The sequence below is a fragment of the Dicentrarchus labrax genome, unplaced genomic scaffold (assembly GCF_905237075.1).
Source record: "Dicentrarchus labrax unplaced genomic scaffold, dlabrax2021, whole genome shotgun sequence".
Classification (NCBI taxonomy): Eukaryota; Metazoa; Chordata; class Actinopteri; family Moronidae; genus Dicentrarchus; species Dicentrarchus labrax.
In genome coordinates this window covers 14,383,622-14,406,160 of record NW_026136716.1, presented here as the reverse complement: position 1 = coordinate 14,406,160, position 22,539 = coordinate 14,383,622, and the positions used below count along the sequence as shown (strand labels likewise).

The window sequence follows — 22,539 nt, the reverse complement described above, 5'->3', positions numbered from 1 at the left end:
TTGTATCAACAAAGTCACACATTGAGGCTGTAGATGCTTGTTATCTATAATCAGTTTATATACTAATTTGTTAGACTCTTTTATATCTATCATTTCAAAATTCCATTTTTGTTTAGAATTAAGGAAGCGTGAACCTATAGTAGGTTTATGGAATACAGTTTTGAAGCCTTGAGTCTTGCATTATGGTCAGCACCGTCTAGTTTTTTTTGCAACCAGCAACGTACGGCGAGTTCGGCTGCGCTCATTGGCTGTACTCGGTTTCTGCTTTGAAGTAGCAAGAAACAATTATGGCTTGCCTAATCGCACACTCATATAAATAGATAAACAATACACTAAAATATGTTCCTGAAAAGACTTTAGGTGAGAAATGGACAGTGGGGACAGTGGTATTCAGTTGGTTTCAACCTGCAATCTCACCAGTAAGTGCAACTAAATCTTACACATTGGACCTTTAAGATGAATTAATGTGGAGTTTAAATATGATGCCAAAACAAACATAACAAAAATAAATAAAATATATAACTAAAACAGGCTTCATACAAATTAATATTCTATTCAAGACATTGTGGTCATCATTGCTGGCAATTTACAGTTTTATTTTTATTGGCATATTTCAACACATTAAGTCGTACTAGTAGTTGTTATACATACACATATAACAACTACTTATACACCATGAAATTTGCTCCATCCGACTGCTGCCTCAGGGCCTTTATCTTTCTTTACTGACCCTGCTAAAATTGCCCCAATAGGCAACCTCATTTGGCAATTTTATGGCCGTGGATTATGCAAAAGATGAAGTTTCACAAACAGCCACCTCTTCATACATCAGGCTGAAACAAGCCATTTACAACAAATTTGTGAAGTTAAGAGAGCTTGATGAATCTGAATTGAAACACTGTTGAGCAAACCAGACAGAAAAACATGACAGAGATTTTAGATTTTGTGTAGCTGCACAATATAGTGCAGTTGTTAATTACTATAACAGATCTTGTGATTGCGATGTGATTTACAATTAGTGTTGGAAGTATAATTTTGCATCACAAATTTAGTTTTCACTGAAGAAAATATTAAAATCATCCAGATGTTTGGATGTCTGTAACAAACAAACTTTTTATTAATTTAAAAAAAAAAAATCAAGATTTGTAGGCCAGGCCATCTCTTCAGAACTACAATACTTATAAAGCTGTTTTGTTAAATATTTTACCTTTATCGCGGTTTCTGCGAATGGATATTGCACTTCGCGATATTGCGATTTGGATAATATTTCAATTACTGTGCAGCCCTAATTTTAAGAAAAGAAAAATGTTCTTGCGTGAGGCCCAATTTTTCTCGTTGTGGAATAATAACTGATGATACTACAATAAAACTCTTCAGGGAAACTCAGGATAATAAAGGCAGTGATTATAACCACACGTTCCGTTATTTGGTACTGATGTAGTATCCTGTTTCACCTTTCAGTTTCTCATAGGCAGCCACTGTAGTACTGACCATGTAATCAAACTGTATCATTTTTAGGTCATATTTGTAATCAAAGGGCAGTGTGTGTTGTCCTGAGCCTTTAGTGTAAAGTCCTGACTGTGGAGGTTGATCCGACAGCCCCCACGGCCTTTTGACAAAGTGCTCTGTCTGCAGTCTAATTAGCGGTATCGTATCGCTACCAGACCCCTGAGGGAAGACCCCGGCTTCTCTTTATTCTGAGGTCAGCTCCCCACAGACCACCCGACTGCCCACTTCCCTCCTCTCCTCTTCCTCTGCCCTCCACATCTACTCTCACCTCATGACCAGTTTTTCTTCCCATCCTCTGCACGTTCATCAGTAGTTGGACTGAACTCTTTATTTCTATATCATATAATTTGAACTATCAACATTCCCATGTTCTCAGTGTTTCTATTTGTTTCATTTTCTTACCCGTCTCTGTTATTTTTCTCCGGTTTGGTACAAGGCCGATAGGCCAGTTTGCCCGCGCAGAGCTGTCATGTTTACTTGCATCATTATAATGCGACTGGATGCGTCAGAGCATCAGAGCGTGCAATGGAAGTAATAGTTATCTGCATGTAAAACTCGGTGATGCTGTAACAGATGAAAAATCTGGGTGAGGAACCAGATAGTTCTTCAAGGGGCAGTCAGGGTGGTGGATCTGTTTAGAAGTGAAATTGGAAATAAACATCCCAGAGTGGGTACATTGCTTTTGAATTGCTTGTTTGCACGTCACGTCATTGCATTCCTGTGGAGGGAACTCCAGATGAAGGGCAGTTATCAGAAACTCTCAAATGGATAAACCACATGGATGAATACCAAAACTTTTTGTTCATAAGGGGTAAAGATGCAAAAAATTGGCCAGAAAAACAACCAGAAAAAAATGCTTCTGTGGACAAAACCTATCCTATTTTAAAAAAAATTTAAAACCCCTTTACCTTGCCGTCAGATAGACCTTTCGGACAGGGCACTGAAGCCATTAAATACGTTCATGCTCTCTTCAAGGCCACCAGACTGACTTTTGTGTTTTAACACATTAGTTTGGATCACCAAAATCACACAATAACACAGACAAACTAACTGATTGAGACAGAGGTGGACCAGCAACTCCCGTGTTCTGCAAGGTAAAATTACTGTTTTTATTGAGGAGTCTGGTGGCTTTGAAAAGAGCCATGCAACGACTTCAGACCCCTGCTGGAAAGGGTAAATCTTTCAGTTGGGTTGAAAAATCGCTCCTCTTTATAACATAAGCATCACCTTCAACAGGATTTTCTGTTGTACCTTTCTCTCTAATATCGTTTAAACTAGCACAGCACAGACTTTCCTCCATCTCGTCCATCCTGCTTCTCACTTCATGCCCTCCATCTGAATTCCATGCATTATCAGAATCACAAGACTGCAAACATGCTATTGACCTTCAAATCTGTATGATGGTACAGAGAACCTTTCTAAAGGAAAACATTTGTTGCAACAGTTCTTTCTCGGTTTTTAGTGTAAATAGCCCATAAACCCTCCGTTTCCCTCTATAGATTTTCTGGCATCTTCTTATTTATCATAAAGGACAACAAAATTCTACATTTCATCTAATAATGTAATATGTAATTTTTATCGCTATCATTAGAGGTCTAACTACACATTAGTTTGATCAATACATGATTTAAAAGCCAGCCCTGCAGGAGGTTGTACTGATACAATGTACATGTATTGATCTGTATCATGGGCAATATGCATGAACTCTCATATAGTCATATTGGCTGTGTTGTTCGCTTGCAAGCGTGTTCATTTGACCGTGAGGACATATAAGCAGACAGGAGGCTTGTTATTGGCTAGCAGTAGTATGGCTTCACACCTCCCTGACACAGAAAAGTCATGACATTCACGCCTCATTGGGAAATGACTCTGCAGTCATATTTCATTGTCAAAAGAAATGGGTCCTTACTGTGGGGTCCAAAGTGATAGATTATTCTTGAATTATTGCATATGTTGGAGCTCAAGTACTACAGCACCAACAGCATTTAAATTCATCCTGAGAGTGTACAGTCAAGTGATATTAAACATACAACAGAATGTATATCAGTTTAAAAAAATCCTGGTCTCATAATCTTTCATCTGAATGTGGATTTAAAGCTGCAGTAGGTAACTCTTTTATGAAAATAAATGTATTTGTTATATTTGCTGAAACTTTCTCGACATCTTGACAGTAGTACATGAGACAGATAATCTGTGATATCACTGGCTCCTACCAGTGCCCCTAATGGCATTTGCAAGAATCCACTGCGTGAATGGAAAAAAAAAAAAACCAATCAGAGCAGAAAACGATAGTTGATTCATTCCCATGTCGTCAAATACAAATGCTTTGGGTAAAATAGAGATGCTTTGGAACCCAGTAACTTCAATAGTAGGTTTGCCTTTAAAACCATGCAGACCTCTGCCAGCATAAAAGCCTGTGGTTGGTGCGTTTCAGCTTGGACCGCAACAAACCACACTGGAGTCTACTTGGATGGAGCCCTTCCTTCTCAAGCAGTCTCACTCTGGTTGGTTAGTCTGTTGACAGCTTTCACAGCAGGCCAAATGAACCAAACTAACCAAGCAAACACCCCAGGGTTTGTTGTAACCAAACCAAACAGGTTATGTTTAAAAGCATCTGTTTAGATTTCTGTTTATCAGTTTTAGACTTTATGTTTTTTTTTACCTTTCAAACGGCCTATGATTTTGATTCCTTTTCATACGGTATAAAAGTCGAGTCGGGAAATTATTAGTAGATTATACATTATTACATTACTGTATAGCCAATCAAGATTTGAAATATCTTTAAATACTGAGCTGTTTCCATTAAGTGAAAATTATATATAGTATAGTATGTTTCTATTTAAAACCTACATAACTAATGATTATAATATAAGTGGCAATTAACCTTAGGATGAAAGCAATTGCACCAACCTTTTGAACGCATATCAATTCCTCAATTCCCTCTTACTAGTCATTTTCTCTAAAGGCCAAACTGACCATTGACCATTTATCCTTTGACTAGAGTTAGGTCTAATTATCCTTCCATTTAAAGCAGTTAAACATTTGGCCTGTAAAGCAAAAATTAATACTGGATGAATGAATAATTTACTCTTCCTTCCTTTTACTGTAAAATCTTTTGGGTATATATGCAATAAAACACTATTCAGCTTTTACAGGAGACTCTCAGTTAAAGCAGTGGTTCCCACCGCTTAATTGACATATTTTATTTTGTATTATATTCAAAACTTTACAATGAACCCAAATAGTGAACTCAGTGACTGTAAGTTTATGTAAAAAGAGTGATTTGGATGAATTTTGAACCGATTATTTCCTGTTTAGGGAACTTTTTATACAATTCTGTTTGTATTATGTATTATTATCATTTTTACCAATCATAAATAGTTATTTACTTTTTTACAGAAGTTAACCAAATGCTGAGATATACAACTACTGTGTATAATTTGTGTGTGTGTGTGTGTGTGTGTGTGTGTGTGTGTGTGTGTGTGTGTGTGTGTGTGTGTATATATATATGTTTTCTAGCATGCTTTAAAACCAAGAAGACCTTGCAACCTTTATTACCTATAATGCAACTCAGCAATGTTTTTCATTATACTACTCCTTTCTAAGCCCCTTGAAAGAGTGCTGGTGCTTTGGAGCCAATTTGTCATAATGGCCAAACCTTGTAATTGCAACAATGGCATCCATTACATGATGCTCACTGGCCCAAACTTTTCCCATAAGCTTACATTATGAAAGAAGCAGCTGTGAAACATTGGATATGTTTTTTTTAGCATTAACACCGCCGCATAATGACCTGTTTCACTATCATCCATTCTGATAACATTTGAAAAGTCTACAAGAGCCACCTGATTAAATAATTGTATCTTCATTCACGTTAGCGGCTCAGCCAGTAAAAGTCTCTAGTGTGCTTGCTCTATGCTGAAGCATTGTGCAGAAGGTCTGGGTAATTTGTTAAAAATGTTTTGGCTTCATGTGCCACTGAGCACCTTCCCTGGGAATGAACTGAGCGTTGCCTCCAACGCTGTATCCAGTTCTTCTTTATACATCCATGCTCCTGCCTCCCAGTTCTTTCACAACCCCACACCTTTATTTTTTAATGAAGGCTTACTGCGTTACACAGGTGGAATAGTACTCCTCCTGACAAGACAACAACAAGCTGTTACGTTTGGATCTTCCGATACTCCCTCAAACTACTACTCGAACTTTGTTGACACCCACATACCTTAATTTTAAGTTCTAAATATAGCAATTTTTGGGAAATGTGTACAGTACAAATTGATGCATAAGACATGTAGAATATTTCAGTTTGATGGAGTGTTGTAGCCATGAGAAAGATTGCTTTCACTTGTGAAAATGAAAAACAGCAGCTCATATCAACTAACTTTAATTCCATATTTAACTTGACAGACCAAAATGAAACTTTTTTATTGTCCTGTTTGCGTGCTCTCTACAAGGCGGTGGGGAAAAAAAAAAAAAAAAAAATTGTCATGAGGTAAAAGAAACAATGCTCTCTAACATAGCTGTTTTAGTCTCAATTCCATCAGAGTGAGGAGTCTTCTCTAGTAAAACCATCAACTGATTGCATCGCGTCAATTTCGGGAGTCAGAATCTCCCAGTTAAAATGTCATTCATATCAGATCAATACATTTATTAAAGCAACTTCTAGTTCTGAATAAGGATTCAGTATTCGTCCACCTCCAGTCCTTAGATCCAAGCTGTCCGTTCAGCCCAGAAGGTGCAGGAAGGTGAGTCTGAGCAGGATGTTCAGTCAGGATGGATGTGGGCTGGGTAGGTAAGGGAGTACCCTCCAGCCAGCCGTAATCACAGCTATCCATTTCATCCAACAGCGGGAAGACGATGCTCCCAATGGGAGCGGAGTGGTGGTAAAGCACCCTCCCCATTCCCTCCGCCTCCACAAACACAAAAGACACCCCCAGCCACTCATGAGAGATTAGATTTCTCCACCTACCTCTACCCGCATTTGTAGTCAGCAGCAGATGCCTATCTTTGCCTGTTCTACTGCAAACAGCAGCAAAAACACTTCTGTTGTTTAGCGCTGCGGTAGCAGATAAAGGCCTGCCAGGATCTCTGGAGTGTGTAGACTCTGGGAGATAGTGTGCCCGTCTGAACAGCATCCACTGACACACCAGCAGATGGAATATGTATACAGCATACTTTACACACTAAATACAACTCTTAGTATTAAGATTGTGATTAAATATTGTTTAAACCTTGGAAGTTGGAGCTCATTAAAGGAAACACAAACCTGTGTTTTATTTTGTATTTCTGGTGCTCATTCCTAATGATGGTTTACATTTACCTCACCAACTTTAAAAAAATCTGTTCAGCAGCGTGGTTCTAGGGATGTCAGTTGGTTTGCCATTTTTTTTCCAGACTGAAGTATCTCAACAACTATTGTATGGATTGTCATGATATTTTTGCACAGACTTGCATGGTCTCCAGAGGACGATGCTTACTGAATTGGGTGGTCCTTCGACTTGCCATCTACCACCATCATCAGGACAAAAGATTTATCTGTCCAATACTTCGATATATGACCAAATACCTGCAAAACTAATAACATTCAGCCTCAGCTTTACTTGCTTATTTAAGGTGACTATATTTTCAAACCTCCAAACTGAGAAAACCTTAAAACCTTAAAAGTGTACCTACTGTTCATGCATGTGCACACGTATGCGCTAATGCTTGTGCCATAGGTGTTTTCATCAGGAAGGGGGATAATTATTTCAGTGTTTAGCACACCTACCTTTCAAGACCATGGACACCATCAAAGTGTAAGCCTTCTGGAGCTCTTCAGAAAAGGCTGACTTTCTTTTTAGCATGACAGCTAACTGTTAGCATACTCTCTGTCAGAAAGTCATAGCTATTGCTTGCCTATGACTCACAGGCTAGCGACAGGCTTGAGAATGACACATTGATTGACATTTTAGTGCTTTAGAGATGTTTGTCGATCTGGGACAAACCAGGATGTCTGGTCACCATAGTCTAATTAGCAAATATTAGCATTGCTACTCACTAAACTAAGATGCTGAATATGGTAAATGTTATATTTGCTCAATACACATTGTGAATGGTAGGAGAAGCTCATGTTTTTCATTAAGTCAATTTAAATGTCCGATGTGTAACATTTAGGAGGCTCTACTGGGGGGAACATTCATAGGTAGGTTTTCTTAGTGTCCTTGTGTTTTTGTTAACATCGAATGAGATGTTTTTATGGTGTGACTGACAATTCAGAAGTCTTATACCACACTACAAAAACACAGCCTAGATAGTAAAAGTCGTGTGAGATAAACAAAGCTGTTCCAACTTTGACAGATAGTTGTGTGTTCATGTAGGACCCCATCTCTTGGAGTTTGAAGATGATTGAGAAACGTTTTTTTTAGGGTCTTTGAAACCTGTGTGGTTGTCATTAGCTGATGAGTAATGTTGTCTTGACTGATAGGAATGATGCCTCAAACTACAAAAGACAACAAGACCAAGGTTGAGTCGGAAAAAAAAAAAATTATCTTTAATCTTGTACTTTGATAAGGCTGTCTGGGATTGTGGAGCCCTGACAAAGCTTTGTAGCCGTGCTCATCCTGTGAATGAAGTTCCCGTCTAGACATGCTGTTAGTCATGGCCACCAACACTGAACGCAGCTGCCTCTCAGAAACGGAACTTATAAACCACTACAACTTATATCCACTGTAATTCAACAAATGGTATTTAAGCAGAGCCCCAGATTGCCTTTAGAAATTAAAGATGAAGTCACAGTTCCATTTTTAGGAAGCCTTTTGTTTGGTGCATTAGACCAAAATAACACAGGCCATTTTTTCTAACAGTGGACTGAAATAAAAGCTGTGATCTGCTGCTCCAGTCGTCATGCCTGAAGTTCAGCTAAATAGGATCAATCGGCCAGCACGCTGTTGTTCTGATGCTGGGACAGGCCAGGACTCATCACACCCCGCTGTGCTCATTGAAATGACATGTGCCCTATCTGTTGCCTCTGACCATTGAACTCCACCGAGCTAGAGCTGACACCAATCAATGGATAGAAACAAGGCCAGGCACGTCATTGCACCATTTCGTTTACATTCAATAATGAGGAGAAGAAAACTATAAGACAGCCAAAAATGATATTTGTTTAGAATGTACGCAGCAATACTGGGTCCATTTTGATGGTTAGAGAATGTTATCGTATGTGGATAACTTGCAGGCAGAGCTCATGTGAGATCACATTGAGGTATTTTGAGCAGGGAAAGGGTTTTTTTGCAGTAAATGTCAAACTAAATGTCAGATTTACTGGAATAGATGAAAAAATACCAGATTAAATGGGTGTTAGATGGAAGTTGTTAACATACATTTGTGCCTTTTCAAATCTTATCTACCTTATTTCATACTGAAAACTTTAATAGCCTACATACATTATAGTGTGCAATTGATCAGTCTGTAATAGATATATAATAAACACATAAATTGCATCAAATCCATATATATATATAGATTTTTTATATATATATCATCCTTCTTGTATCTGCTGTCACCCTCATGCCATTCCTAAGAAATGGTGGTCAAGGTCTTTACTGCATTGTTAATTACAAAGTCATTGCCTTCAGGCTATATAATAATACATCACCGCAATACTGCGCTTCATTCAGGGAAGGGCCCATCGATCTGTTCACACACTGCTCACACGCACGGAGCCGATGGCTGAAGTTCATCCAACAGTCAGTGTTTTGTTTCATTATCCAACCCCCAGATTACCCAGATTAGATCCATTCATTCTCAAGTAGTGGCTGTGGCCCTTTTATTTGGCTTTATATGGGGAGGTAAGGAAATAAAGAGTCTGTTTTAAACAGTTGTGTATTGCAAACCTAATTGATTTCATCATAGTTTTTAGTTTTCTAAACTCAATCTCATTCGTTTTCTGAACTGCATTTTAGCTGTTGTCTTGATGAATTTACTTTTATATAATATGCATTTCCACAGCACTAATTCCATCAATACAATAGGAGTTACGTCACACTCACCACTCTGCTGCTCTCACTTTCTGCTTCTTACATTCTATGTTAAGCTACTGTGACTGTAATTTAACATTTCCCTTCATACTCGTCACTTTTGTGATAAGCTGTTGATTTGAAACACCTGCAGGAGAATTCCAGTTTCATTGACAATATCTTAATTGATCGAAAAGTAGAAGGATTGAAATAAATAAGTGAATGAAACCCCCATTTCTTTTATAATACAAATGCGGGACAGCAGAGTTGTGGAAATGAACATTATGAAAGCATCTTTAGTTGTTCACGCTGGCTTTTATGTGTAAACTGGCTTTTATTTGATAATTTACCTTATTCCTTACAGTGTATTTTTAACCAAAATCAATGAACTTTTCGCACTAGGTCTAATTAGAGTAGATTTGACAATGTGAGTCTTCTTAACTTTGCAATGAAAATCCACAAAATGTTTACTTATGTGTGACTCAATGTGTAAATTTCTAATTTATATTCTAATAATAATAATTATAAATTATTCAATTGTCATACTTTCTCTACTCCTCTATATCCTCTACCCAATAATAACCTGACCTGCTGGGTAATAGCAGGGTTAGATAAAGATAAAGATAAAGTATGTGATATTGGATTGGTACATAGACTTTCATTTTAGGTAATACTTGCAGCATTTCCGACAAAAACAACCTGACTGTGTAGCAAAGTACATAGCAAGACCCTCTTCATGCATTTTCAAATGTAAAAGCTGCCCAGTATAACCAGTTCTCTACTGGTGGGCATGTGCCAGCACTGCGCTAGTTCAGGCACCTCAGCACTGATTATTCACAGGGTAACATCTTTTCTTTCACTTCCCTCACTTCTATTTTCCCATCTTCTATCACAAAACTGAGGGGATGAAGACACAAACAGTGAGAAAAAGCAGAAGAAGTTATACAGTCGGAGAAAATACTGTCACGGGTTGCTCAGAACAGATAATGGAAAAAGCCCAATCACTGATGTTGTTCTTGGTGTGGTCATTTTCCTTTTTCCAAGCTACATGGCTGTACATGATCATCCTCTATCAGTGTTACTCCTCTCTGCTGTTACGGGATGAAGAGCAGAACGGGGAATAAATACCGAGTAGAATCCATGCATATATCATTTACACCTCCACGTCATTCCCAACTGTGTTTTTCTCTTTTTTTAAAACAAAAAAACACAAGTCAGTTGCTACTTTACAGCTGGACTACTGCTAGATTAGAATATCTGTCCAGAGGTTTAAAGCAGAATACACACACACATATTGTCACAGTATATCTGTGCCACCCGGGCCTCTCTCTTGCCTCTGAGGATGTCCTGACCACAGGGAACCTCAAGGTGGCTTTGCTGATAAAATAACATTTAAAAAAAAAAAAACTTTCCCTTCCAGCCCCGGGATGTTCTTCCCACAAAGGGAGAAAGCAGATAGGACTGTTGACTTGCAGCTTACTCTATCTTCAGCGCACCCAGTGTGTTTATTTCTACATTTCTATTCCATTTTGGAAATGGGAAATTTTGCCTCTTCCAAACATTAAATAATATTTAATTATGGGATAAATAATTGGTTGCCACCTGTATCCGTTTTTAAGTTATACCAGTGCTGCCTGAGGTGCCATTAGTGAGTGGGGGTCTTGGTATTGCCCGGGGTGCCGCTTTGGGACCCAAAGCATTGGTATTTGACAGCCTGGGAATGAGACTCAGCAATTAAATGTCCTTTTTGGCTCTGATCGGTTGTTTTGGAACAGGCACGGTGGATTCATTAGGAGCACTGTCTCATGTACTACACTCTGGATAAAGTGAAAGTTCCAGCAAATATGACAAAAAGTTATTTTTTTAATAAAAGTTACCTGTTGCCGCTTTAAAAGTGACGCATCAAATACCCCTCAGACCTCATTTGTAATAAAAGGGCGAAAAAAAACCCACAAGAACAAAAGTGTGCCTGTGTGTTACACAGCTCAGAGTGTGTTGCGATCCCTCTCACTGCTCTCACTCAGGGAGGGGTCGAGGGGGGTGGAGCTGTAGCTCACGGCCAAGTCATTCCCTCGCCACCTTTGATGTATCTTTAACACATTTATGAATTTGCCTCTCTTCATGTTTAATTAGCAGCCTTCTCCCTCTGCTGAGTGGAGCCCAGCCGGATTTGATGTGTGCTGTCACGTAACTTTGTGTTTGTGTGTGTGTGTGTGTGTGTGTGTGTGTGTGTGTGTGTGTGTGTGTGTGTGTGTGTGTGTGTGTGTGTGTGTGTGTGTGTGTGTGTGTGTGTGTGTGTGTGTGTGTGTTTTCACAGGCCCAGAAGAGAAGAAAGTCAAGCCAAAGAAAGAGAAGATGAAGGAGAGGCGGGAGAGATGGCTCAACAGTGAGTTTATATCAACACTCAGCACTTTAGTAGGAATGTACAGACACTGTTGGCAGATACCACACTGATAGAGTGAGACATTATTTACACTTAACAATAGCACTTCTGACTATATGGTGTACCACTCTTTCTTCTAACAGTGAACCTGGGATGTACATTTTTATGCAATACATTTAAATTACATTTTAGACAAGCAAATCTTATTCAACTGTAAATTGTCCCTCTAGTGTGTCTGCTTTATTTAGCTTTCTTTTTGTTTATTGCAGACTCTCCCTTTCTTGCCCCAGTTAGTTTGTTTGGCAGTAGGGACTACGTTTTATGAGACTTCCGTTTCTTCCCATGAGTATCAGGTGATTGGCAGCAAAAAGAGAAAAACTTAATAGCAGCGGTGAACTATATTTAAATAATGGCTTGATGGATTATCTAGCACTGTGGAAGTGACTGGCTGAAGAAAATGAGCACTGATACCTGAAACTGAAGACTATGTACACTGATGGGAATAATGAAAAGAGCAGGAGTAAGCTTAAAGGTTATGTATATGAGATTTAAAACATTAATATAACAGTAAGCTATTAGCTATGTAAAGATATAGTGGAGTCATGGTGTCCTGAGCAGAGAGTGACATCATGCGCCCTCTGCCTGTGTTGCTATTGAAACCTCTCTGTGGTTTGTTTACAAAGCCGGTCTGACCGCACACGCATGTTAGTGCACGTGAGTCCCTCCAGTAACTGAGTAGAGCGACTGAAACTGCTGTTTTTCTCATCTGCGTCGCTGAATGAAGGTTTTATTTCGACAAAAGCAGAGTTTGTGATTGTTGGAACAGTGGAAAGACTAACAAAGACTGTGTTTGGTGAGATTTTGTTTCTGTCCACTATGAATGAAGTTACAATGTTAGGATGAATAACTGTTGAAATAACACTGAAGCCAATGGAAAATGCTCCCTCAAGCGAATGTTTTCACCTTCTGTATGACTAATAATAGTTGGGTGTAACTTTTATTTGTATGGAATATATATAGATAGGAGCCTGTTGCATGTGTGTACTGAAAATAATGAAATCTCTAATTTGTATCTGTTTTTGGGCATTTTCTCCAATTTTAGGAAAAAATAAAGACTAAATATAGTATGATAAGAAATTGGCTGTATCTCAATCAACGACGATGTCAAAGGTATGCACACATTTGCAGTGTAAAAAAAGATTGATATGGAAAACACAAAATTTTAGAAATATCCTGACATTGTCCATTGATAAAAGTGTGATATTTCATTTGATATAAAAATGTCATCAAATTTGTACTGTTAGTTACTTACCCAAAGTATGTCTGTACCAAATTTCAAGACTTTAGACCAATCAGAACAAATATTATGGCACTTTTCCATATCATACTAAATATAGTCTTTCGTGTCTTAGGGTTCATATTGTTAAACATACAATGAAGATTCATTTTACCTGCTTTATGAGGTTGCAGTAATCACCGCAAATATCTTAGCCATCTATTCAATAACTTTCTAGCTGACGAGTGAGTCTGTGAGTTTTGGCTGAAGGTCCGTCTTTGAGTCTTTCTGTAATTAGAACTCCTCTCCCCAACACCACCAACATCATCACTGCCGCCATCATCTCCCATAATTGCGATCAGGCCTGTAACCGTACCCTTGTGCTGAGCCAATCAATTCTCGGGTAACACTACACATATCCTGTTCAGGCGTATAATTAGGTGCTAATGGCTGTGCGACTCGGTCCTGCTGAAACCCGAGAGCGGCTCCATGGCTGACAGTTTTCAGGAATTAGGAGAAAATTAGAATGAAATATTAGCTTATTTCAGATCATGTACACATGGTAAGGACAGCGCAGTTTGACCAGTGTGGATTTTTACAGGCTAATGCCAGTGTTTGAGGCTTGTGATTGTTAAGAGTTTTCACATTAGTCAATGTTGATTTTTAGTCCTAGTAAACCACTAGGATTCTGGTTGAGCAATACCAGACATATTTTCCTTATGTCATTACAGAACAGAAGTGTAGTCGAAGCCTGTACTGTATGTTCCCGACATTGGTTATACAAGATCATGGCCTTTCTACAATACCTTGATAGCAAAAACTACTGAGGCCCTTAGGGAAGATGGGGGAGAAAAGAAATACATGGGTGGAAAGCAATTGCAAACAGATGAAAAAATACTTTTGCGTTCCCCAGAGAGTACTTTTAGTAAAAACACAAGCAAGGGATGGGACGATCCGCGATTATCGCGATAGAAATGTATCGTGGTGAGTTTCCATTATCAGGATGATCAGGAATATCTTCACATGGCTTTACTTGAAATAGCTGTCTTGATTTCCTGGTTTATCTTGAACAAGGGGATGAGAGGGAGCCCAAATCTTTCCACTAATTCCAAAATCCTAAAACTGTTACCATGGCTGAAGGCTTGGTTTTCCCGTTGTATCCCCTATAAGAAAGCTGTTAAACTGGATTTGTGGAAATAGTGTAGATTCCAAAATACAGTAAAGGGAGATGAGGTGTTGATCTGTGATGCAATAAATATATGTGTTTCTTAACAAAATGCATGGGGAAGTGATTTCAGTATTTTTTAGTGCCATTTTAAAATTATCATTATAATATCGTGTATCGCAATTATGTTGACCAAGACAATCAATACAAACAATATATAATGTCAATATAAAAACAAGAAATTCAAGCATAGGTTTATAGCAGGATTCACACCAACAACGCTGCCTGCAGATGTGTCTGAAGACCTTTTTTGTTTATTGGCCTCAAGAGCACAGACATCTCCTGATGCCGATTGAAAGTGCCCGAGAGTTGGCCTGATGAATCGGCCTATCACTACCTCTTACTCCGGACTGAAGCTGCAACACCCAGGATTTTTTTCTCAGGCTGCTGACAAGACAGCTCACCAAAAGTGAAATCAAAATATCTCCCCTGGCGGCTGGCTGTTAGTTTAGGAAGCGTCTGATGAGCGGAGCACGCATTTGAAACATCAATATTGTAGTAGATCATGTTCATTTAATTGTGGGAAGCCAAACTTGGGATCACAATTAATATTCGATTAAATGTGCAGCCCTAACTCAAAATATTCCTCAGGGGAAAGCCAATATATTTTTTCCCCCCTGTGTCCCCTTAGGGCCTCCATTAAAAAAAAAAACTGCTGATTTCATGTTTGCCTTCAAGCTGACTATGAAAACTTTTACCATTTATTGAGCCTCATTCATAAAGTGAGGATTTACACACGTTTGATCCTCACTTAAGCCTACAAACAAGAACACAACTCACGATTCATCAGTGATTTTGGAATTCCCAGTGTAATTATTTACATATTAAAATTTTTTATTATTATAGTTTGTGGTGAGTTCAAGGCCAGAAAATAACAGATAAAACACAGCTTGAAATATGATGCATGCTGGCCCAAAAGGCATTTTTCCCATACACAATTATTAGAAAAGGACCTCTGCTCAAATGACTAAATGAATATATTATCAACAAACGTATAACCCCAATTCATAACAGAAGTTATCTCAGGACACTTTTCAAATAGAGCAGGTCTAGACCGAACTCTTTATAACATTATTTACAGAGACCCAACAGTTCCACCATGAGCAAGACCTTGGCGACGGGGGCAAGGAAAAACTGCCTGTTAAAAGGCAGAAACCTAGGACAGATCCTCCGGCTCTAGGTGGGTGGTCGTCTGCCTCGACCAGTTGGGGTTATAGTTATAGTATAGTTTTGTATGAATCTTACAAAAAAAAGTCATAAAAAATAGGAAACATACTTCATATTTTATGGGTTCAGTTGTATTTATCCTGGGTTTTTTTTCTAACTAACTTTCTAACTTTTTTCTATCATTCCTTTCTCTTTCAGACTGGTGCTGAGCTCTGCATACTGTAGATCAGTGGTCATTAAAATATAGCTATTATTATAATTATGTTTGGATTGTGTGTGTGTTTACAGCTTTTTATAGGCTGTTTTTATCAGCTTTATATGAATGTGGCCTTTGTAAAACACTAGCATCAGACTGGAAAATGTGTTCCTCATTTCACTAGACCTTTAAACCATTGCGTGCTTCCCACTGACATTTTTCTGTAAATGGAGTTCTGTGTATACCAGATGGAGACCTCTCACCCTTCACTGACATTCACTCTTGCTTCACTTCTCATTGTATTGTTTAACTTGGATGTAACTCGCCCTCTCTCTCTCTCTCTCTCCACTCCCTCTCAGAGATCAGCTCCATCAAACAGGCCAAGGAGCAGCAGGCGGCTGAGGCCCGGAGGCAAGCCACGCCCGTGGTGGGGGACATGAGGCCGCTGGCCGACGCCCTGCCAGAGCTCTCCCAGCTCGTCGCCCCCGCCGCAACGGGCCTCACCACTCGCCGCAAGAGCAGGAAAAACAAAGTGTAAGTGCCAAGGTGCCCGCTCTGGCAGGCATCGAGTGTCAACATTGTTGTCGATTTTTCAAGCGTGGTGCTCCATAATTATCACATTTCTTTTGTCCTTGAGAAGAGTAAATGTGAGTTAAACACGGATTTAGCAGCAGTGATGCAGTCAGTGTCAGCAGACTGACTGATGAGTCTCCATCTGTTGACTGTCACACTAAAAGTAGCACGTTGTCAGATGTTTAATCAACAAATGTTATTTGGATATAAAAAGTGCAGTAAAGGGAACGATGAGTCACATTAGAATAAGTTGGTGTCACACATTTTAGACCTCTTAGCAGTGTTTCATTATAGCTCCGTCAAAAATGAACAGACTTCCAGGTTTGTAATGCACGTTTGAGGTATCAGAATCGGTATCAGGCTTCTTTAGTCTATAAGCCAATAATCTGAATTTTAGGCCTAAAAATGTCTTAAATTTTTTTGACAGCCTTTAAAGTTGGTCTTTGTTGCTTTAACAACTACGTTTTTTAATGTGTTTTTTGGAGAAAAATTTTTTTTTTTTTTAAAACAAAATCAACATGGAGCCAATACCGATTTTCTTTCATATCCTTCATACTTCTTGTGCCAGTATGGAAGGAAAATAGGTTTAAAATTGCATTGATAATGGTCCTTAAAAAGGTCTTAAATGTAACTGTTGAAACCAGTGTGTTGTGGAAGTAATTAAGTGTACTCAAAGCAGTCAGTATACAGCATATTGTCCTTTCTTTTTATTAAGCTTTATTGGTAATGTCATTCTGAAGATGTTCTCCGGTAGGGGAAACATTGCCCTTTTCATTAACTATTAACACTTCTTTGGGAGCTATAATCCAGTGTGCACTCTGCTTTCTCCTCTAATTATGAGAAAAGTCATACTATTGCAAGATAAATGTGCAATTATGAAAAATATACTATAAAAAAACCTTAATATTTTGTCACATTTTAGGTTAAATTTTGACTTTTCTCAGTTTTACAGCTTTATTCTAATTATATTTAGATTTTTTCCTCAAAATATTCCCACATAAATCTCAAATAATCCCAGATTTAGTGTTCCTAACAGTGGCCCTACTACTCCTTTATACCTGCTCATGGAGAATCAGTCATTGGTATGGCTCCACACTCATGTCCTGTCAGAATTTCAGATCCTCTTCAGGAAGATGGATTAGCCTCCTTGTCACTGCTTGAATAGGACTCAGGGTAATGAAGCAGGCCAGAGTGGCTCGTGCTGCACCTGAACCCAGTCTGGACTCAGGCTGCTCCGGTATTTCAGTGTGTGAGTCCAGAAAAAGGATAACTCTCCCCGAGTGGAGCTACTGACAGACATTAGATAGAGGCAGGTGAGTTTTGAGGTACGGGCTGTAAATTATGGAGTGATAAAGAGGCAGGACATCACAATAATGAAAGGAGGAGCCGTCAAACACAATCCTGCTGATTTGATGCAGAAGCCAAATAAAAGCAGTCACAGCAATTCCACGGGAAGCATCAATCCTGTCCGGAGAGACATGCTTATACTATGGAATATTTCAATGATCTCTCTACTCTTTGGAGCTTCCTATTCAGTCCGGTTCTTCTGCGGAGCCTCCTGCACTGCGTCATTTATGTGATGGAGTAGTTATTCACGCGGCCGTAAATCTGGTCGTAAAAGTTTCACAGCTCCGAGCGGAGGGCTCATTTTCATCACATCCTGCTCTGCACTAATAAGAGATGAGTCCAGCCGACAGCAGCGCGCTGGCTGCAACACTGTCAGAACAGCTTTGAGCTGTTTGTACAAAAATACTAAAAGACTTTATTTTGGGCTTTATTCTGTAAAAAAAAAAAAAAAATGGACCTTGTGTAGCAACCATTCTATTAAATTGCTCTTATATTTTCTCCTAATTTTCTGTTAAGTGAATATATAAGAGAAATCAGCTTCAGATGCACCAAACATTCCTAACAATCCAAATCTGCTCTTACCCAGGTGTGCTGAATGATGAATCCCACTTAAATTGGTCGATTGTTTATTAGCACAGGTAATGCCCCATAAACATTATATAAGGGCAGGTGTTTGGCTGTTGGGCTGCAAATACATGGCAACAAAAAGGCTGTAAGGATACACAGACAGATCAAAGAATATAGATATATATCAATAGAAAAACACACCAAATTAATTTTAAAAATACATTATAGTAGCTCAATAAAAAGTATAATATACAGTATAATAAACATCATAGCCTACTCCATAAATATAATAAGATAAGAGAGGGTCCCAGAGTCTTGGAGGTTTGTGTTGGTTGTTCCTTTAAATGGTCAATGATATATATCTAGATAAAATTCAACTTCAGCAGTGGTGAAATCCATATTTCGATGTACTGTTAAATAAATAAAGGTCCAGTGTGTATTATTTTAGGATTGTAGGATTCTGTTTGCAGTATAATATTCATAGGTATTTTTTCATTGTATGATCAGCTGAAAATAAGTTGCCTCCCATGGAGTCCGCCATGTTGGACCACTGTGTTTCTACAGTAGTTCTACCAGAAGAGACAAACACTTTTTGCGCATTTTGCAGCCACTGTAGTATCTTCTTCACACTTGGAAAGGGAAAGTGAATTAAGGGGGTTTCAACTACACTGCTAGATGCTGCTAAATCCTACACATTGGACCTTTAAAGTAAATAGGATTTTCCAGAGCATCAGTACTGGCGTTGCAGGAAAATCAAACGGCAAAACGTGTGATGCTGTACAGCATGACAGAAGAGGGACTTACGGCTAACGGCAGGTGTGGAGGCATCAGATTTGATTTTTCATCAATCTGTGTCTTGCACAATTGTCTTGGCAATCTGATATGGCTCAGCAGCCGTCTCATACAAAAGATCTGTGCTGTCTCTAAACAAGTGTTTTCCGCTGCGTAAGGACTGGATGACCAAAGCATCTCAGAGCCATTCAGAAGCTGAATGCACGCAGCATCATCCGGGAGTTTTTATAGTTTTAATCGGGATCAGTGGACCAGTAATATTTCTTTAGACCACAAATGTAATAATCCAATCATTATAATTACTCTAAAACATAACTTTATAATAGCATTTTTTATCTTCCACAAATTTAAAATTTAAAATTACTATTTTTTGGGGTTTTTTTTGTTCTCGACTGCTTGTAAACTGTCCCTGTCGTCATCCTGTCTGTCTCCTCCCTTCAGGCCGGTGAAGAGACCTGAGCCAACAGATTTCAGTCAGATGAAACAGTCACAGAAACGCAAACTCCTGTAAGCAGCCTTTCATATTCTTTCTTCTTTATTTGTTTCTGTCAACATCCCACACATTTGGCAGTGAAATTACACTCCCCTGTTTTTTGCCTTTACCGCAGGGAGACGGAGACCAGCCGGTTTAGTGACGCAGTGAAGACCCTCTCGGCCAAAATGAATCCTTTAGCCGACATCGGCGAGCAGCTGAGGAAGAGGATGAGGCAGGAAGAAGAGCAAGGTCCCAGCTAACAGCAGCAGCAACTTCCACAGACTTGATTTTGTCAGGGAGACCCAACACTGGTGCATCCTTGGCTTTAAAAGGAGGAAGAACCTGACTCGCTCTCGCATATGTCAACCCCTGACTAAAGGAGTCCCAGACACAGTTGAGTGGCGTAAAGTGTAGTGTTTGTTAATGTTGACTGTAACGGATATCCTTTTAGTTTTATTATCCACGCTCTCTCTTCAGTAATAAATCCCAGTACCTTTAACAATCAACTTTCATGTGTATTTTCTATATGTTGGAGTCTATTTTCAGCTGCCTTCATATTGGCTCCAACTCCAAAAATTTAATATTCAATTGCAGCGTGTACAAACAAATCTGCCTTGTTTCTATCGACGCCTACACAACCGTTCCCACTCTTCTATTTTCAGTATCTTCTCATTGTGCTGTATTCAGAATAAGATCAGCTCCCAACACTGAGTGACTCATCAGCAATAACCATAGCAACTCCACTGATCCATGTAAATGAACATCTTGTCAGGGCAACACTGAGCCACAAACTGAATGAAAATATTGTCAAACTGTCATCAGCGAGCACATCAACATGTTATGGGGAGATCTGGAAATCACTATACAAATATGTGTGTGAACCAGGGTTGTCACATTGTCAGATTTTTACTACTCGATTACAGCGACCAAAATAATTCATAACAATGATATCAAGTCAACAAGTCATCTTCAACTTTTATTTTTTTGGCAAATGAATTACACTCAGGTACATGTTCTTAACACGACATCAATATTTTCATTTTTTAAATATCACTGGTTATTGGCAATACCAGTATACAGCGACACCCCAAATGTCAATGTGGACTTTCAGAAGGAAACTCGCCTTGTTTGTTATAGTGCCCAAACTTTTCCTCACACAGTGCTGATGTATTGAATAAAACGTAGCAGATAATAAACTAATTATTAATCATAATTGAATATGTGGTAATAAAACTCACATAAAAGCTTTTTGCCCTCAGTACAAAGTGTTTTCTTCTAATAATTATTGACCCTTCCTAAGTCCTGACCTTTTGGAACCACCACTTTCTCCTTTCCTGTACTTAGATATGCTATGAGCTTGGCTTTGTTGAAAAGATATTTAAAAGATGATAAGGTGCTACAGTCATATGTTAAAGATCCAGTGTGTAGGATTTAGTTACACACTGGACTTTTAAGTAAGGTAATATTAGCAAACGCTACCTAACTAGCTGGCTAATCAACATTAGTCATTAGTTAGATAATTAGCTAACATTAGCTATCAGATGTAACTAAATAGCTAACAATGGAGATAAGCTACCTAGTTTGCTAGCATTTGAGTCTGTAGCAGAATGCTAGCTAATTTGTTAACTGACTGGCTAATTAACTAACTTAAGATGTTACTATATACTATATGTCATTTTTATCTTTTATAGCACCAGTGTGTAGTATTTAGCGGCATCTAGCGGTGGAGTTGTAGATTGCGACTAACTGAACACCGCTTGTGTCTCTTTTGACTACCTGAGAATGAGAACGGTCTGTGAAGTGTGTAGGAAGAACTAGTGTGGCCGCAAAAGGCTCTATTTACAGCCGGTGTTTGGTTTGTCCATTCTGGGCTACTGTAGAAAAATAGTGGGTCAACATGGCGGACTTCATTGAAGACAACCTGCAGCATCTGTAGATAAATCAGGCTCATTCTAACGTAATGAACGCTCAGCTGTCACTGGACCACAGAGCAAAATGGGATGGGACTTAGGAATGGTCAATTATTAGAAATGTTTCCATGAACCAAGTTTCTCATTATGTTTCTCATATTTGAGAATCCCTTCTATGCTTTGTGAATGGGTTCAAGCTTTTCTTACTTTCATTTTATACTCCACAGCCTTTCTGTACGTAATGTACACACAGCACATACATTATGTGACATACTCTACTTCTGAAAGTGTCTGATAATTACAAGATAAGTCCTAATTATGCGTAAGTAAGCCTGTACAGAACTTCCTAATCAACAGTCAACTGAAAACGGTCATGAGTTTAAGCCCAAAGTTGTGACTGATTCCATATTACATCAATGAGTAGCCCCCACTTGTGCATCTTCAGGTAGGATTACCATGGAGAGAGTCCGATTAACTTTAGACCCAATGTTGATAGTGCCAATTAAGACCTACAGGAAACAGGAAGATTATGTGTAGCAAATTCCCCCTGCCATAATCAAACCAGGGATGCTGACAGTACATCTCAGCATGTAGCCGAAAATCCCACAATGCTGATGCTTATGATGCAGGACACAACTGAAAAGAAACGATACCAGTGTTGGAGGAAGTATTCAAAAAAAAGTAGTAAAAGTCATGCTGTAAAATTATTCCATTACAAGTTTTATGTCCTGCACTGCAAATGTTACTTAAAGGATTACTTTGTAGGATTTAGTGGCATCTGGGGGTGTAATTGCAGAATACTCTATCCACCATGTTAATCTATGGGTCCATGGATCTATGGATATTATATTCCATTTCATGTATTTTTATTGATGTTACACTATGTAGAGGTGAAATAGAAATAGAAAAATTGTACTTACAGTTAGTATTGTACTTGACTACATGTACTTATATTTATTTAATAACTTAATGCTTCTTACAACTGTAAACAAAGCCTGAAAGTTAAGTTAATGTTAAGTTGCAGTGTGTGACAGCTGTAAGGACAGAGAAGAAAACCAATGAAATCCTCGGAAAAGAAAAGAGACAATGTGAAGTTTTCCAGTTCGATCTCGTCGTGTGAAC

General features: G+C 38.7%; 1 protein-coding gene across 1 annotated transcript in view; it reads left to right on the top strand.

Annotated features, from left to right (window-relative positions):
• The window catches only part of slx9 (SLX9 ribosome biogenesis factor), a 31,066-nt gene extending 11,053 nt beyond the window's left edge, over positions 1 to 20,013 (top strand). The window contains exons 3-6 of the mRNA XM_051427308.1: positions 11,824 to 11,892; positions 16,113 to 16,287; positions 19,474 to 19,539; positions 19,641 to 20,013. Of these exons, the coding sequence (XP_051283268.1) occupies positions 11,824 to 11,892; positions 16,113 to 16,287; positions 19,474 to 19,539; positions 19,641 to 19,767 (437 nt within the window). The 3' untranslated portion in view covers positions 19,768 to 20,013. The remainder of the gene's footprint in view (positions 1 to 11,823; positions 11,893 to 16,112; positions 16,288 to 19,473; positions 19,540 to 19,640) is intronic.
• The last annotated feature ends 2,526 nt before the right edge of the window (positions 20,014 to 22,539 follow it).